At 40.2% G+C, this 19,446-nt stretch overlaps 1 protein-coding gene across 2 annotated transcripts in view; it reads left to right on the top strand.

The window, feature by feature from the left end:
- Vav3 (vav guanine nucleotide exchange factor 3) overlaps nt 1-18,634 on the top strand; it is a 314,833-nt gene extending 296,199 nt beyond the window's left edge. The window contains exons 26-28 of one of the 2 annotated variants that reach the window (XM_041655076.1): nt 13,672-13,755; nt 15,799-15,950; nt 16,520-18,634. In XM_041655076.1, the coding sequence (XP_041511010.1) occupies nt 13,672-13,755; nt 15,799-15,950; nt 16,520-16,561 (278 nt within the window). In that variant the 3' untranslated portion in view covers nt 16,562-18,634. The remainder of the gene's footprint in view (nt 1-13,671; nt 13,756-15,798; nt 15,951-16,519) is intronic. The other variant, XM_041655077.1, reaches the window with a different exon arrangement.
- The last annotated feature ends 812 nt before the right edge of the window (nt 18,635-19,446 follow it).

Here is a 19,446-nt window from a genome sequence, read left to right as displayed (position 1 = left end):
AATCAAACATGAGCTCAAAGTATTGGGCGGGGACATTCTATAATAAGTTAGAAAACCGTCCTGTGTTGTAACTCTGCTGTCCACCAGAGTGTCAGGGCGGTGCTGTTTTTTTATTGTTGCTGACCTTTTAATAGCTTGTCAAAAAGAAAGAAAAAGAGACAGGAGAGGGAGAGAAAAGAGAAGAGAGCACTCGGGGTAATGGTGAACTGGTTTCCCTCCATAGAAACTGCAATGATCTGTGAGAAGATAGTATGTAGATCTGTGTACGAACCCCGTAATTATCCAAAATAGCCCTGAGCAATCGGACTTTGCTTGCTTTGGCTGTATCTGTGCACCTGGGTATTTGGAGGACACGGAAACGACTTTTGCCTATTGTACTCTACAATGAGGATTTAGTATTTTCAGTCTGTTCTCTTAGGAAAGCGATCCAGTGTGAACCTCTGCTTTCCCATTCACTCTTTGATTGGAAACTGCACCGTGTTCTTTGAGAAATCACATCCTAATTTTCTTTCTTTGGATGCATGGAGGAAGTGGTAGAGTGTAATTCTGAGGGATCATTCCGCTAGCAGAAGTGCAGGATTTCCTAGTTTTTAACACGGAACCAAACCTTGAACATTTCCCCCAATGTATATTTATGGAGAATTAAGGTAGTACCAGAGTAAAGTTGCATTTTTTAAAAAAATTAGCAACCACAGCTATATAAGGCAAAAGTATCTGTCATGATAACTTATCAGGTATGAAAGGAAAAATACCACCAATATCTCAGCCAAATGATCAAAATTAATATCACCAGAAATGGGATATTAACCTGCACCACTTTGATGCTATCCCCATTTTGCAGCTGCAGAATCTCAGTCCGATCATGTGGAAGCGTCAGACAAACAGGAATAGGAAGGCATTAACAAAGAATCAGTCTGGATTTGTAAAATGTCAAAGTAATTAAGGGCAAAGCCTGATGAAGCATTTCAGATCAAAGGCAAGCCAAGAGCCATGATACCTACACAGCAAGGGTAGAATTCTGACTAGGGAGGCAGCGTGTCTATAGCAACAATCAAACATTTTGTATGTGCTGTTTATTATTTATGTTACTATAAAGGGTACGAGTAGGTCGATCCGTGAAATTTGCATTCTATAGATTAACTAGCTAGGTTGTATCAGCACCATTTTTTCCTTCTGATAATTATTCTGCGGCTAGAACAGCGAATATAATATCTTTGGAAGAAAAACATACTGAGGTATTTGATGGTAAGAATGGATTGTGTCTTTGGTGTGTATTTAGATGGCTCAAAAACAAGTAAAGACTGGCAAAGTAAACATGGTAGGATGTTAATATTTGGGTACTGTGAATGAATTATAGGAGAAGTGTTTGTGGCATTCTTGTCTCTTTCCTAAGTGAATTAATTTAGAATTTAAAATGGTTGATGTGCAGATAACCCTATCTGCTGGCCATGTCCAAAGAATCATAGGAAGGTAGCAGGGGCTTATTTTTTCTGGCTCCAGGTGCAGAGGAACCTGGCCACTGATTTGGAGATATATAGAGCACCTATACAATGAGTTCACAAGTAAAGTCTTGCTGAGATCTCATTCCATGTCCCCATACTCAACAAATATTTAACACTTACATGCGCCAAGCCTTGCGCACTACTGTTTAGCTGGAGCTACAGTGGTAAATAAGACAGTCGGGGAAATGGAGGCACACCCTGAACAAGATAAATAAGATAATCATGGAATTCAATAAACCTTCTGACACCTAAGAGCATCAGTTAACATGTCATTGGTAAGAAGGACTTATTCAGCCTGTGGGTATGAAGCAAGACTTTTTGAAAAAATGTCATTTAGGATAAACTTAAGGCATTTATGAGGGTGGCATCATATGAGGTGGTTTGCCCCAGCGATTCCACAGCAAAGTAGCTTTGTGAGGGTGCTATACCGCCAAACACTTTATATGGCATCCACACCACTTGCATTTATTAATCTCAATATTATATATCATTGCTGTCTTATGCCTGAAATATCCTGACAGTTTTATTAGTTATATTGCAATACAGTTAGGGTTAGTATTCATTTAAGCTCCCTAAACATGCACTTAAGATAGTTGCGCTTTCTGCCCTTCTAATTCAACACGAGCGTATCCACCCACTCTCGTATTATGACTGCTTGATTATATGCTCTTGCTTTTGTCATCTTTTCACTGGTCATTTTGTTTTTGATATCTGATTTTATTCTGATAACCTCAATATAAGCTTTAATCTCATCTCAGTTTCCTAGGACTGCAATATAGATTACCACACAATAACTTGAAGAAAAAAAACACATACAAATTACTGTGTGTTCTAGAGACAAAGTGAGTGGCTAAAGTCAAAGTATTACCCATGTATCTGTGGTCTCTGGATGGCTGAGTAATATTTGGTGTTCCCTGGCCTGGAGATACGCCACTCTATCTGCTGTTATCTTCATCTCTCCCTGGTGTGTGCCCTCATCTTTTCACCTAGGAAAGCCATTGCTATTGAATTTAAGGCCCTCCCTAGATGTTTTTAGCTTAAGACCCCTAATATCTACAAAGATCTCTCTCTCTTTTTTTTTTAAGAGTAAAATTAGATTCCACAGTATCAGACTGGAAATATCTTTATGTGGGGCATGAGGGGACTATTAGACCCATGGTAATCTCATAGTGTTTATTCTAGCTATTCTCTAAAATTACCAGACTAATTCCAGTTTTTATTGTTTCAATGGATAATAAAGAGACATTGCATTATTGGCACCTATGGGCCAAATGATGCAGATGGGCATTCTGGGAGAATCTGGCTTCAAATCGATGAAGTACTTTCAGTGGGTTACAGCTTTGCCACCATGAAATAAAATGCACCCTTCTCTCAAGAGGAAGCACTGTGAACATGTTTTCAAACGTCACTCCAAAGCCATTTGTCTGAAACAAGGCTGTAAACACTCAGTGTAGAATGTGAGAACCAGAGAATGCTATCTGATATTCAATAATTTGTGAATTAAACAAACATGACATTAGTAATAACCTTGTATATACATTAAGATAATATCTCCAGTGAAGCAGTCCACAAGCTTCAGCCCTGCAAAACAAGCGCAAAGACAAAACAAACAAACAAGAAAACACTATGAAAGGTTTCTCCTATCAAACGTTTCTCCACAGAATGATGCAGGTTTGGGATAGTCCCTTACAGCAGTGCTTCTCAGCCTTCCTAATGCTGCGACCCCTCAGGATAGTTCCTTATATTATGGTGACCCCAGCCATAAACTTATGTAGTTGCTACTTTAGAACTGTAATTTTGCTGCTGTTGTGAATTGTAACGTAAATATCTGTAATAAGTGTAAACATGCAGGATATCTGACATTTGATTCCTGAGGGAGTCTCGACCCAAAGGCTGAGAACCACTGCCTTGGAGGAAAGCATTTGTTTAGACTTCCCTAGTTTATCTCACCACACAACACTGCCTCTTGGTGTTTAAATTCAATGCTAGGAGCCTTAAAAGAGTCAGTCGGTGTGAAGCACTTTGAGGACTGTCTGGCACGTGGGCAGTGTTGGATGCCTTGGCTCTTGCAATCACTACTGCTGTTCCTAACACCACTTCCATATGTCCCATGCTGTTAGGCTGTATGAATTTTTGTGTTTTCCTTATTTGGCAAATTTTAAAACACTGGTGAAGCCCTTCTACTTTTTCTGGGTACTTTAGTCTTCTTCCTGGGCTTCAGCTCAGCTCCCCCACTGTGTACACTATGTGGATAAGTTAATTGTAACATTCTACTGAAGTTTTTGTACTTTTCCTTATCACATGTCTTTAATGTCCAAAGATGATTCAGTTCTCAGGCAACTGGTCAACTAAAACTGTACATCATTATGATCAGGGCATGCTGGGAATCCCCTTTTTATTTACACATTTTAAGAGCTTCATTGGCTACTCTTAAGACATTTTTCCTCCGAGGGCGATGGCTCCAAAAATTAGTAATCACTTCTGGGATCCCCTGAGAACGTGGCTTACAGACATAAATTCTGCAAATTTGGATAACCTCATTCAAAGCTATCTTTTTAATATTTTGTGGCTCGAAAAGCAGTACTTGGCATTCTTAGCCATTCTTATCTTAGCAGTGTCCAATCTTAGAAGCCTTATTCTAAATTAAAATTTGACCTCAATGTAGCTAACACATGTAGTAATCATCCCATATTGAATACATTGCACTTGTGTGATAGCCCTGATTCAAGGATGCTTGTCTAGTAGTTCTTGCCTAGAAAAGATGCACATTTATCAAAATTGAGAAAAATTTTATTTTTCTTTCTAAAAAATTCCATTGGGGTTCTAGCTGTGCAAGTCAATACTGAGAGGTTTTTTTGACTTGATATATTCCACTGATACACTGCTCATGCTACTGTTTGCACAGGAAAGCAACACAGAAATTAACTCTGCAAGCCTCTTCTGTCAGCAGTTAGAACTTGATTGCACTGTCAGGGTTTCCATATGTCCCTCCTTTCCTTTCATTCATTTTTTTCCACATTCAGCATTTATCTATTTACAGCTAATCTGTAGCACACACACCTATTGGGTATTACACAATACAGCCCAATGCCTTAACAACAAGTGTGAATGCCGTAGAGTTCTCCCAGGATCTAGGCATCTCAAACTTCTCAAACTTGCCAGCCTCGTCGGCTCTGCAGGGAGCTTTTTGAACAAATACCTTTATTACATTCTTCGAAGGTGTTCATCAGTCTTTGCCTGAATGCTGAGGTGACTTCATACCTAACTACCACACAAATCATTCACATTAGATCTTGAACAAAATTAAGTGTTTTCCTTACATTAGTCATAAATATGGCTTAGTATAACTACTATATATTTTTTCAACTATGAAGAGTAATATATATATATATATATGTATGTATATAAAACCCTTCTGTACTATGATAACCTCAGAGCATGCTATAAAGTAATCTGTGTATTTAAAATAAATATCACAACCTTTTCATCAAGCATGCTGTTTTCCTTTCCCTACTGGATATCTTTCTTCTACCCTCTTTATTTTACCCCTTATCACATGAGTAACTATCAGATAGCTAACCATCCTGGCTGCTGCCCTCTGAATACACTCCAATTTGTCAGAACTTTGCACAATACATTTTGGTATCATTTGACTTGTTTACTCATTTTTTTCCCAGTGCAAGAGTCATTCTTCACTGGAAATGGTGCTGTGTGCTCGTAATCTCAACACTTAATAAGCCAAGGCTGGAGGACTGCCTGGCCTGTATTGCCAATTTCATGCTAGCTAGGACTATATAATAGGCCTATTTACAAACAAACCAAACCAAAGAACTAAAATATTCCAAACAAAAAGATAACAGCCAAAACTATGCCATTAGTTTCCAATTGATTTCCTCTATCTTTTCTCTTTAAAGGGTACAATCTTGCAGACTCGAATTAACCCAAGAACTTATTTTATCTTCTTTGTAGTTTTTATATCCTGTCCAATATCACCCTCCATGAGTTATCCATCAAGTCCTCATGCAGACCCTGCTCCAGAGCAAGCACTGTCTAAACTGCTGGGTATATAGAGCAGTGAATGAACACTTTTCCTTGTGTAGTTTATGTACTGGAAGGAAAGGCAGACAACGGGTTGGAAAATAATTATCTAGTGTTAGAAATTGAGAAGTGCTCTGGAAATATAACATGACAAGGTAGTGATGCACCATGTGCCAGAAAATGGTTTTGGTTTTTAACTGGGCTGGTTGGGTGTTGAGCAGAATTAGAGGTCCCTTAGCCACGAAGCAAAAAGATGGATTAGCAGTTCTTATTCTACCAGTTGACCAGGCTAACACCAACTACTAGCCCTAAAGCTCTCCTTTCTAACAAGGCCATTGACATGACCAAAAGATTCTCTTCATTATAAGTTCCTATAAATATAACCAAACCCTATCTGTAAATAGAGCAGCTACAACCTGAAACTTCAGTCACTGAGTGTATAGAGCATTTGTGCTGACTTAAGAGTTACTGAGAACAATTGGAGAACAATAGGGCATTATGTTCTCTCGACTTACTAAATTGCCTTCACAATTTAATCAGTGTCAGCCAGTTGTATTCTCAAGTTGTATGTTGTTCCTGCGATAAACCCTGTTTTCTTCCTCATTGTGTGGGACCATGGTTTGCATTCATGATTATCAAATGCCAGGGCAGGCTTCAATGTGACGATCACATTTGTGTAAAACTCTCAGGAGTGTGAGAGAGGGAGCAAAGGGTCCATAGGAAGAATGTACATGACATAAGCAGTTCCAGAAGGACAGGGTCATAGAGGAGGACTATTAGGAAACAAGGTACAAGAAGGGGGTGAGGCCAGTCCCTGTGAGATGTTTTCAGTTTGATTTTGGAAGAAAATGGGAAGCCTTTGGAAGAATTTAAACAAAAGAAGAGGAATGTTTGGCTGTTTTTGTTTTAGTAGCATTGTTCTGATTTCTGTGATGAGGAAGAACGGACTATGTAAACAAAGAAAGATGAAGACACATTAGGAGGTTCATCCAGGTGAAAACCAGATTGACTGGGACCAAAATTTAGTCACTTGGGTCACAGATTTTGGATCTAATCCAGTAAACTCAAGATATCAGATGTGAACTGAAACATTAAGAGAAGACTTGAGTATGACATTAGGATTTTGAGTCTGAACAGCTAAGAGATTGAGGGTTTTACTTTGTCTTCTGACTGGACTCTGTGAAGCCTGGCATCTGCCATGGACTCTCATTCCCCAGCAGAGTCTTTTCATATCTGTATATGATTTCCATATGAGTCTGCTTCTTCAATAACCTGGAAGCTGTTCTGAAGTCAGCGGCTCTGCATGTTTGTTTTATTTTCTTAAGTATCTCAGTGTAGTCCTTGTGCCTTAACAGTTTAATATATATATACATATACATACATATATATATATATATATATATATATATATATATATATATACATATGTCAGCCAGTTATTTTTTAGGGAACATGAATGTAGGATTCAGTTCATATCCCCACACACTGTATGCCTGTTAATAATCTGAATCCCCAAGGTGAGGTCAACTATCTGATTTTCCATAATGATTGGGAAGACCTTGGGCTACTTTTCTTGCTGATGACATTATGTTTGCATGGTGCAGCATTGAATGCCATGCAACTGTTCAGTTCTTCCACTAATCCCACACAAATCTCTTCTTTGTTTTATCTTTAAATTTTGTGTTCAGAGAGATTTGTTCAATTAGAAGTCAGCATTCAATTAAGTGAAATTCATCTGAATTATCCCTATTTTTTCCCAGCAACAAGACCTAAAATATATAATCAGCTAAGCTAGAGATTTTTGGTTTGTTTTCTTTGAGAGAGGTAAGAAACAGATATTTGGTTATATGTCATTGGCTATTACAGGTAGTCTGAAAACATAATGTCTGTGTTCTAAAATGATATTGGGGTAAAGATAATAAATTTAAATGAATCATTCATTAAATTGCCAGCATGTTTTCTGCTGTCAGGTCATCTGTACACAATCTTGGCCAAAAAAAAAAAAAAAATCAAACTTGCAAGACAGTTCATTAAAGCCTCTCATGAAGGAATTCGGAGTTTAAGGCAGCCCTCGGCCACTGCCAAGCAGTAAGCACACATCATTGTCTTGATGAATACTGGCCCAATGCTTGCTAAGATTTTGTGTCCTGTAAATTAATGTGAATCTATGTGCTGGTTAAAACTCAAAGTGTTAGATGATGCCTCAATTACCAGAGTATAATTAACAAACACTTAAGGAAAAAGTCTGTAACATAGATAATGGATAATTAGGTGTTAGTTCAAAAATTAGTTCATGACTTGATAACTCAAACCCTTAAGGAAAAGTGTGATTGAATTCTGTTTCTAATTTCAATGTTCCTATAAATTGAATGCACGTTGGCTTGCCCATGAGCCTTCATGGCTCCGTCAAGGCAGACCATGATGCTGTAAAACAGTTCTTAGTTACTTTGAGTATAGGTGTTGGATATCAAGTCATTTGAACTTTTTAAAAAATTCTTCCTGTTAACCTGATCTTTTGTTTTGTTCCTTTTCCTTTTAAATTAAAATCTGTTTTCTGTGCCTTTATCTTCCCAGTCAAGACTCAGAGCCCTATGATATCCGCTAGTGACTAGCGACTCAGGTCTTATGCCTATGCGCAATTATTCTGTTCCCAATTTATTTAACAGATATCTTTGGTTTCTGCTAGAGAATTATAAGGTTTCAGTCCTTATTTGTTGAACTGGGAAAGGTTGGTAAGTAGTGTTATTATACTCGTCATCTTTTGTAATTGTGAACATTATGCCAGTAAACTGTGAATCACCCCTTCGATAACAATGCCCTACAAACGGTAACCCAGTAACAGTTAGGTGTCATAAAATGTCCAACAACCCTCCTCTGAGGTCTCACCAAGGAAGGCTGTCCTCTGTGCTGGTGTGAAGTTAAAAATGTTTGAAGAAAGAAAGAAAACAGGCCTTAATTGAAACTAACCGATGACCCTGCCGCTGAAAAGGAACTCATTTTTGATTTCATACTGTGTACATGTACACTGCTAGGCACGGAAGAGAGACTGCTCTAAGAGCTCCCCAAAAAAGAAGTATGAGCGGGGAGGCTGCCTGTGATGGGAAACAGGAGGTGACAGTCATCATCACTCCCGCCTGGATGCCACTTCTCGAGTCTCTTTCTAATTCTGTTCTAGGACACACACCTACCAACAATTCCTGTGCTAAGGTGTCTTAATGATGTCTGATAGGACAAGTTTAATAAAGAAATTTTTTTATTTGTATGTTTGTAGAGATAGATGTATATATTTCCAGTGCAGAGGCAAACATATTCTGTAACTAAACCACTCTAAAGAATATGTAGTATCAGATACTCAACTCTGACACTACCTGCATCTAGAGTTGAACGCGTACTTTCCAAGCCTAGCGTATTATCTTTAGTAGAACATTCAGACACTGATGTCATAGGACAAAAGAACCAAGGACCCAGAGGCAACGAAGGTTGACCTATAGGAAGAGTGGCCACAATAAATCATGTTACAATAAACAGAGGAGTGGCAATCTTCCCTATCAACCCTTAAAATGCTTGCCTGAGAGAGATATATGCAGTGGCAGAGGCAACTGATTAACCTTTTACTTTAAAAAGTTTCCCCAGGCAAACAGCACAGTTAATGCCACGAGACGTGTGGTGTTTAATAGCTGCTCAGCATCTCCGAAGAGTTAGTTATTGTAGGAATGCCACCGCTAGGTTGCTGTCCTCAGAAAGCCTGGGGAGTGGAGTCTGAGTCTGTTTCACTTTCTTCCCTTTTTGTGTTGTCAGCTGTTTCTTGGAAGTCTTTCTAGTGCAGTTGAGTGAAAGAAAGATGAGTGGAGACAATAGGAAGGGGAGACACACAGAACTATATAATCAAACACCCAGCAAAGATGCTTGTCTGTTGGGTGGAAGCTGTTGTATAGTGCTGGGGCCTTGCCTGTGGGAGATGCCTTCCAGGACCTGCATTTAAATGGAGCTACAGATGCAGAGGTTAAACAGTGGAACCCGGAAGTGCCATGACACAACTGGCACCAGATGCCTAGGGGAGGACAGGAAAGGGCAGATAGTACCTGGGTTGGTTGTCGTGGATCGTGGGGAGGGTCTGAGATAGGCTTTTGAATCATGGAGCCCCGAGACAGAAGTATTCTAGAATAATCCAAAGTCCTCATTTGGAAATGAAGCTGAAAGCCATAGGGAAATAGGAAGCTGGTCTAGGGGAAAGAATTCATGCGTGGACTTCCTAAAAGACATGGTTAGAAAAAGGGGAGGAACCAGGTTAATAAATTGTCATCTGATTCTGCTCAAGAGTGTGAACTTCATAGTTTAGCAAATTGATGAGAGAATCAACATTTGGGATGAGTGCCTGGGAGGCAATGCTTGAAAAGGAAAACAAGCTGAAAGCAGGAAGTGAATTGGAGGCTGTTTGGGGTCAGAATGGTGTATACACCTGCACTGGGATAGCTGAGCTGAGAACTAACAAAGGCAGAGGATACTTGATGTAGAGGTTGGATAGGAAGAGCCTAGGAGTGTACGGCTTTTCAAGGTTGTCACAAGAATGGAATCGTGGAAAGCAAAAAAGGTAGGTTTGTTAGATTTCCATCTTAGATAGGATTTCTGTTGATACGATAAAACACCATGACCAAAAGCAACGTGGGGAAGAAAGGGTTTACTTCATCTTACACTTTGTAGTCTGTCATTACTGAGGGAGCTCAGGGCAGGAACTCAAAGCAGGAACCTGGAGGCAGAAACAGGTACACAGGTCATGGAGGAACACTGCTTACTGACTGGTTCCTCCTACCTTGCTTACAGCACTGAGGACCATCAGCCTGGGTAGCACTGCCTACAGTGAGCTGGGCCCTCTCGCCTCAGTCATTAATCAAGAGAATGAACCACAGGCTGGCCCACAGACCAATCTGGTAGAGGCATTTTCTTTTTGTAAACTGACTCTAGCTGTGCCAATTATATAAAACTAGCCAGAAGCATTACAAAAGGAAGGTGGTAAGTTTTGTTTTCGACAAGTGAAATCTGAGATGAGGCTGGTCTTCAGAGTAATGTCATTGAAAATGTTTGACATCACGGAATGGAGCTAAGAGAGCCAAGCTCTACCTGAGAAGCTATTGTATTAATCAGGGCAGTAAATGAGCGCGACAAATCCATCAGAAGGGCTGAAGCCAGTTATCCAAAATAATGGCTGTGTAGCTGGAACATGCCATTTTATTTCATTTGTTGTATTTTTAATTGTATGTATGCATGTATGTTTATCGGTTGGCATTTACATGTAGATGTGGGGTCCGATGGGGGCCAGAAGACAGTGCCAGTTTCCTGGAAGCTGGAACTAGAAGCGGTTGTGAGTTAGTCAATGTGACTGGCAGGAGCTACGCTGGTGTTCTCTGCCAGAGCAGCCAGTGCTCCCAGCCATTGTCCCATCTCTTCAGCATCCCACTATTTTACTATTTTAGATCGAATTTAAAAAGCTTTGAGTTCTAGCTGCTTGATTGCAATGCAAATACCTTTAAGGTGCTTAAGGTTAGATAAGAGAACAGGGCAGCACACTGTGGTGCTGTTGACATAGACTCACTTTCCTTGCTACAGCATTGAGCACATTCAGACATGTTGGATTTTCTGATTGCAGGCCAGTTATCTGTTTATCTACCTACCTTTGAAGTTATTTAAGTGGCACTTAATTGTATTGTCATTGATTTCTCATTTCTTCCCTTTTGAGATAAGTTATCTCTTGGAATTTTTCACTCTTTAGCCCTTAGCTTATATTATCTTCATTAGATTTTTTTTTGAGAAATGCAGGTTTTTTTTTTAATGAATAAAATTGGGCCAGAGAAGGAATCAATTAGAAAACAGTCTAAGGGGGGGGGGGGAGTCCCTTTACCTGTCAGTGCAGTGTGTAGAACATGGCTTCCAATTTAAGTTCTCACAGACAAGAGATAGGAATCTAGGGTTCTCGATACCATGTGTTTTGTCATTAGTGATGCAGTTATGGACTGATTACTTTATTAGGAATGTCATCCTCTTTTTGCTCCGACAGAGTGTAGGTGCATCATAACCTCAAGACAGTGAACACAAGGGGCCGGGGAGATAGCTCAGTGGGTAAGAGACTTGCACAAGGACTTGAGGATCCCCTGCAAACCTGATTGTGTCGGGAACAGAGACAGAAGGACTGATGGTCTTTGCTAGTTGACTGTACCTTAGTCCCAGGCTCAGTGGGAGACCCTATCTCAGGGGAGTAATAACAGGTGGAGAGTGACAGACCAGGACAAAACTCTGTCTTCTGTGTGCATGCATACCCATACATCATAGCATAGCAGAGACAGAGACAGACAGAATTGTCATTTCTATTATATAGTGGTAGATGACGTTCTCATATGATAAAATTAGCCATGATGACATGTAGCAGTGTATTTTAGTACATTTTTATTTTTTAACTGAACAAGCAGTGGAATAGAAAAAATGTGAGGCCGTTCACAACAAAAGAAAGTCAGACATAGGTCCCTGAGTGTATGAGGTCTTTACAGTCAATGATTTCAAGAACTACTGAATTCCTTACAATTCCCTCCACTAGTTTGCTTGTCTGGAGACTGATAATATTCTTAGCAGGTCCCTGCTGCTGTTAGGAGATAACAGTACTGACGTGAGCATTAGGCAACTCCCTAAAAAGAGGTAGATGGAAAAACAGACTATCTCATCCCAGTCTACTCAGGGCATTTTCATCACATCTTTGATGATAATGTTTAGGTTAGGTCTAGGTACAGGTAACAGAAAATCAAAAACGTAATCAGGAAAGTCAGTTTATTTCTCTACTTTATAAAGACATAGGAATAGCCCGGAGCTAGCCAAAAGGACAGGCTCTCTGTGTTTCATGAAATCTTAGTCATTCAGGTTCCTTTGAGCTCATTCTCTGTCTTCCTCAAGGTAATATTTTCCCTTCTTATGGACCAATATAGTGACTTTCACATGCCAGAAAGCAAGATAGAATAAAGGGCTCAGAGGAAAGATCCATGTTGCTGCTTCATGAAATTCTTTGCTATAATACCTTTGGTCAGGACCTCCCCATAGCGTTTTACCAATATGTAAGGGAGTGGGGGAAATGAACTCTTCCTGCTGGTTGAGCATGGTTGAATTCAACCATCTACTAGATGGATGAAAGGGAGAATAAATGCTGGGGTAAAGTTTATAACCCAGGTCTTCCTCGCTTATTGTCACAGCACCATGGAATCAACAGGTTAAATGTTTGAAGTATGTGAGCAGAAAAGAACTGTGTAGTTGCAGTTAAGAATTAGGACCACAAAGCTATATGTGATTCCAGATTTTCCAGATGCAAAAGAGAGCATCAAAGTCTTCCTCTCAGTACCGTAATGACTTAAGTTATTAATATACTTAATTCACTGAGCAATGGTAACAAATACTTCATGACCACTTGATAGTGAATATGATCAACTCTGATTGATGCCATACAGTGAGCAAAAAAAAAAATGAGTGCACAATTGCCAGTATCTTTGTTATACCCCTCTACAACTTGATGTTCCAGGATAAGATTCAGAATGGCTTTCATTTCTAATTGTATTTTTCTCTATTGAAAATTAGCTGTGATATGCATGCTTTATCGGGGGGGGGGGGTAAGGGAGAGTCTTAACAAATTGAATTTAACGTAACAAATGTTTTCAATTTTCCGTGATTTCTTTATGTGTCATTGACCCAACCCTAGAAGCTCTGTACTCCCTTTGTAAGCTCTTACTTGTTCATATTGTTTTTGATTAGGAACATATTTATATCAATAAATTTCCCTTCCTGTTATTGTAACAAGTGGAAAGCCAACCATCTGTGGATGGATGGGGCTTGGGTAGCAACATGGAGTGGGTTTGCTGTTTGCCTATAAAATGATAGACAGCTCTGAATTGCAGAACTAATGTCAATCAAAATGTAAAAGTCTGGCGTGTTTCTCATTTAGAAATGGGGACAGGAGAACAGTGGGTAAGAAACACAGCTTGATATTCCAACTTGGATGTGACAATTTGCTTGTGATTAGAAACAACAAAGTCATTGTATTGAGAGATTTTTGTGCCAACTCTTAAATGCTCTTTTGCTTCTTTTTCTTTCCCTCTCTAAGCCCCTCCTCTGTTCTGTGGCTTTTCTTTTGTAACTCCTCCAGACTACAGCTTTGTTCCCCCTTCTTCCACTCCTTTCTGGTCAGGTACTGCTTTCTGCTTTTATATGTCTCCATGGCTCGCTTCTGTGTGCACATACAATGTTTTGGCTTCTGTGTATGGCTTCCCGTGTAAATCCATTTCCTCAAACACAGTTCCTAGAGTTCCATTACCACCATGTACCTCACTCTTCCCTGCCATAGAGTCATTGTTTGCCATGACATTCTCTGTGTGTGTGTGTTAGCCATCAGTTTTAATATGACATTTTATATTTCATCATGTGTCAGTGCAGAGACATGGGTCAGGGGATGGAAATTTAAAAGGAGATGAAGGACTCTGAAAAATCATTCATCTTTTCTGAAAACTAGAAGTCATATGGAGAAAAAAAATCAGTGTTTTTGCATTTCCATGAAGAAAATAAAAAGGGCCCCAAATCTTAACTTCTCCTCCAAATAGAAAAATAAGATTCAGCATGCATTTCTTAAAACGATGACCCTTGTCCACCATTTCTATAGCTCTTCGCCTGGTGTCCAGGAGTTTTGATCTGAATTTCTGTCGTTACCTGGAGAGTTAAATGACTGTTTATACGGCACCAAGGCTAGAGAAAGTACGTTTTCTTGTGGGTTTTTTAAAAATTAACCTGTAAGTCCCAATAGAACATAGTATTCTGAAATAGACCTTAGAAGTCAGCTAGTACAAACCTTTCATTTATAGATGAGAAAAATGTGGCCTAGAGGGGTTGAGAGGCCTGTGCAAGGTCACACCGTTAAGTCTACAATTGGGTTTCTCCATCACAGGGGTGTTTTTATGTGCACTGACTTTAAGAACAGTGCCTTGGCAATGGGACCATTTTCAGTAAGGAAGCCATTAAAGTGGTTTGTGTCCTGAATGGTAAAATAAAATGACCTATTTTTACTCCCTTTACAGTTCTGAAATCTACAGTATTTCCTCTCGTTTATCTTATGATGGACACCTGGAGACTTAAAAAAAGGGCTGTCGTTATAAAGCCATGAATGATAGGCCCGAGGTCCCCATGGCCAAGTGGATGGACTGTTCCAGGGTTGCATGGGTCATTACGAGCTACCCGCGCCCTGGGAGCTGTTATAATACAGATGGATGGCGTTTCCATTTGTTGCTTTTCTTACACTTAAGTTCCTTTACCATTTAAGATTTATAAAGTCCCACCAATCTCCGGTGAGCGATTCTCAGAATCACTGCACATATAATTGAAAACACTTTATGACTCTTGCAGAGCAACAGGTGGAAAAGTTACTACAAAGCCTGTTATGAAGGGCCAGAGACCTACAAAGGCACACAGCCTGAATGGAGTTTCCCTTTTGGACAGGGCTGACTCTCTCCTGCCACCAGGGATATTAAAAATACATATAAAGGAAGCTGAACACAGGCAGTGGTACCTTTCTGCCTGGATTTTGATTAGATATTGCAGCAAACATTGACTGCCAATCAATGTTTCCGTGAAAAGAAGAGGATTTTGTATTCTTTCAGTGACAACTGTTGCACGTCTTTACATATATGGAAATTGTATATGAAACAATAATTGAGTTCATCCCTAGATGGTTTAAACATAAAAAGCTTGGCTTGTGGGGATACCACTTACTTAGAAGTGATGATGCTGATTTGAAAGACCTTCATCAGAGCCCAGAATTCAGTTGCTCTGAGCTTAGCCAAAGAAGTCACCAGGTGAAAACCGCAAAAAGCTTCACCCAGATCTTCTAATGGGAAAGAGAATACAGTGCTGTCAGTTGCAAGTTTATGCTACAGTTATCTCAAATTTATTCGCATAGTCATTTAAGCTATTAGCTAGGTTGACTTTGCTTTTACAAAAGCTTTTATTAAAAGTGTCCAAAGCAGAACGATGGTTATTTAACTGTCTGGAATGAACTTGATCGCATCTGGTTGGATTGAAACAGCAACTGTGCTGCTTTCAAACTCCGCTGTCATCATCACTGACCTGTAACGAGGTCACGGCTCTGCATTCGATAGCACCCACCGCCATGGCCTGATTGGGTTCTGGTGGCTGGCTGCGACCAACTGCACACTGACTCAGACTCTGCGTTGTTTCTTTCCAGTGCTAAATCCCAAAGTCCTGGGCATCGCCATCGCTCGCTACGACTTCTGCGCAAGAGACATGCGGGAACTCTCCTTATTGAAGGGGGACGTGGTGAAGGTTTACACGAAGATGAGCGCGAACGGCTGGTGGAGGGGAGAAATAAATGGCAGGGTGAGTCCTCCTCATGAATGCATTGGTTCTTCCGAAGCAAAGACCAAACAGCCATTGGCAGCTAGCATGTGGTGGACTTCTCAGGAGCCTAGCTGCATTGCCATTTAAAATGGGTTGGGTCAATAATGCATAGGCCGAGAGTTGACTGGCAAGAAGAGTTAGGAGCATTTCAGGTTCTGTCAGAAGCCAAGTGCCAGCGCATGTCTTTATATGGAGCCCCAAGCATGTCTAATAGCTCATGCTCCCACTTGGTAAGGATGGGATAGAGCACCTCTGTAATACCTATTGTCCTACAACAGAGGTGGGACTCGTGGTGTTGAGACCCATATTGCCCTAATTTGTGTATCTGTTTGTGTGATAGTGGATTAGAATCCCATTTAAGCTTGTTTTATTCCTTAGCTGCTATCACTGTCTCTGTGATGCCTGTTCTAGCTGTTAAGCCAATCTTCCTCATCTACAGTGGGCATAAAACCCCAGGTTAATTAGAGTATTAGGAAAATGAGAAATATCGCCTGTAGAATCATTTGAAGCCACGACGGTGTTGACACGTTGGCCGTTTTTCTTTACAGGTGGGCTGGTTTCCGTCCACGTACGTAGAGGAGGATGAGTAAAAGCCCAGTCAGCACTGCACCCTGCACCAAAATCTCACAGAAGGGATAAACAGAAGCCTGCACTGCATTATGAGTTCACTGGAGTGTTTAGACAGCAGCATTTCTGGCTGTTCAACACCTCCCTTCTTCTTCTTCTTTTTTTCTCCTAAGTCTTAATGCTGGGATTTCTAAAGATGCTGGTCCTGACAGATTAATGGCTTGCCTGGAGCAGAGCAAGACACAGCTTGCCAGTCTGTCATTGTCGGGGACCGGGGCAAAAACCAAAAGCTTTCCTTCCCCCAAAGAGCCCTGCAAACACATCAGATCAGGGTTCTTTTACTTCACTGGGGCACCCACCATGGATGCCAGCCCATTAGGAAACATTTCATGCATATGTACTTTGGTCTTATAGTGTTTGATGATACAAAGAAGCAGAAGTTTAATTTTGCTTTTTTCCCCGGCATGAAGAAAAAGCAGAGTTCTGCCATCTGGGAAAGATCCAGCATTTCTTGTCTTAAATTGTTCAACAGGTGACTCATTGCCTGGCAAACACTTTTATCCCCAGATGTTACTCACGATCACATAAAAGCAGCCCATGTTCAGGTTTGCATCGTAAGTGATAAATTACAGAGAGGGGTTTAATTATTTATTTGATGTCCTGATTGTATTTCCACACTTCTATATAAAGAAGAAAAAGAAAAGCACATGAAAGGAAGTGTCTTTGTGTTGGAGCCTCACAACTTTCATGATCTCGTAGGGTGTTTTGGAGATGTCAGGCTTGACAAAGGGATCTTGGCTGGGCAGATCCTGCGTAGTTGCTGGGAAGCCCAGTGTGGGAGAGGTGTTTACAGAGACAGATCAAGGGCTGCCACCCATAGGGCATCATTGTATAGCAACAATACTATTAACACAAACCTTTTCTTCCTGCCTCCCCCCTAAAATATCCAGGGCATATTTGCTGATTTCCATTCTTCTTCTTTTTTAAAAATAGTAGCACAAAAGAGCTTTATTGAGGACTTGGGAAGGAAAGTCATTGCTTCTGAGACAGAAGAAAAGGTACCAGGGTTCTCCTGGTACCAGTGTTTCCCCTTCTGAAGCTATTCTAGCTATGTCTTAATCAGTAGTAAGATCCATTTTGCAGTGTATTTCTTTCACCAAGCCTTCACTGTGTTCTGTAAGGAGTCTAAGCATCTTCCTCCTGAGATGTATGGAGTCCCTAGTTGAGACAGCCTTCCATGGTGGACTATTCCTTTCATAGAAGTAGCTGTGTTCTGATGAGATTCAGAAAGTGTTCCTGCTTGGAGGAAAAATAGAGGTATTTTTATCTTAGCTGTGATCTAGAAGCTTCTCGTACCAGATGTTTTTGATCACCTCTGACATAAGGGGGCTGTGACAGCCTGTCCTCTTCCAGCTTGCATGAGTACCAGAACTTGTTCTGTGGACACATCTCCCTCCAAGAGACCCCTGGAGGCTAAAACTTCTTGTTTAAATAGACTCAAGACCTTTACCTCAGAGTTATGTAAACTGTGATTGTGTTTTAGAACGACTAAGCTTTTGTATATGTGTAAATGATCATGAAAATGTATTTCATAAAATGTATGTACAGTCAACTTGTGCTGGCAAGGTCTACTCTTGGACTGGATTCTTACCCAGAAAGTCTTATCTGTGTCTTGGGGATGTTTGGTCTGTTACTGTCAGCAAGTGTTGCTATGGAGAGGATAGCTCCCCACAGACTGAAAGGCTCCTGTGTACAGTATTGTAGCATGTATTGTTTATTTCAGTCAATAGACTCCCTGCCTCGCAAGTGGTATGTGGTCTTCCTGTTGCATTTCATTGGCCCCAGAGTTTCATAGCAGAGGACAGGAGAGCCTCTTTTCATGACATTACCAATGGCAACGTTATCTACGTTTAGTACTTTGTATTGGGGATTTTAAATGCTATCATCGGTGTAGATTTCTAATACCAAAGACAGACATAAATGTTTTCCACCGACTTTGTCTTGCCTGTCTGTAGCCCTTGTGTAATATGGTGGGTTGGAATGGTATGTTACTTTGTAATATTTTGTAAATATGTCAATAAAATAGTTACTACTTGCATTAAGAGGATTTTTCTCTTTTGATTTATTTTTTGTATACGTGTGCACATGTGTGCACATATATGTGTGTGCATGTGTGTGTATGTGTATATGTGTGCATATGTGTAGTGCCAAGTTCTTCTACAGTCTATGCAAGTAATCTACAATTTTTTGAGGGTTGAAGATTCATTCCTCTGAATGGTCCTATAGCACATACCATAGTCTCATCATTATCAAAGAATTACCCTGACTTGGGTGTGGTTAATTCAGTATTGCTATCACAAGTATGGACAGAAAACCATAAAATAAACTCAGTCTCTGCCAGAGCCATCTATCGCATATGCTAGTGAGGTGCTACATGGTGTCTAAAGCCCTTATTTGCGCTGAAAACTACCTCATTAGCTCACATCATCTGTGTTCCCAGGTGAGGAAACTGAGGCATATTAATAGGTTACAACATTCCAGAGGTCACATGGCGAGGAAGATGACATGGGCCATCTGACTGTGGTCAGTATAGCCACAGCACCATCCTGCCATACTTTATAAGAAAAGAGAAAACTTAGGAATGTTTTGAAGCTTGCAGTTTCAAGAACAAGCTATTTGGTACTAACCAGTGATCTAGATAGTTGAAAATATGTACAGAATTTTAAAACATTCTGCTCCTCCTCGTCCCTGAAACTCCATCTTATGCAGAGACAAGTTTGGCCATCATCGTTATCACTGTCATTATCAAATAAACAATTAGGTAGTAGCTATATTAACTTTTTCATTCTTTAAACACAAGTGAGGCTCGTTTATTAGATTGAAGTGGAAAGTTTGTAGGGTCTACATG

The sequence above is a fragment of the Microtus oregoni genome, unplaced genomic scaffold (assembly GCF_018167655.1).
Source record: "Microtus oregoni isolate MIOR12 unplaced genomic scaffold, Mior012 000000F_ref0000247, whole genome shotgun sequence".
Lineage (NCBI taxonomy): Eukaryota > Metazoa > Chordata > Mammalia > Rodentia > Cricetidae > Microtus > Microtus oregoni.
This window is presented reverse-complemented; position numbering and strand designations above follow the sequence as displayed.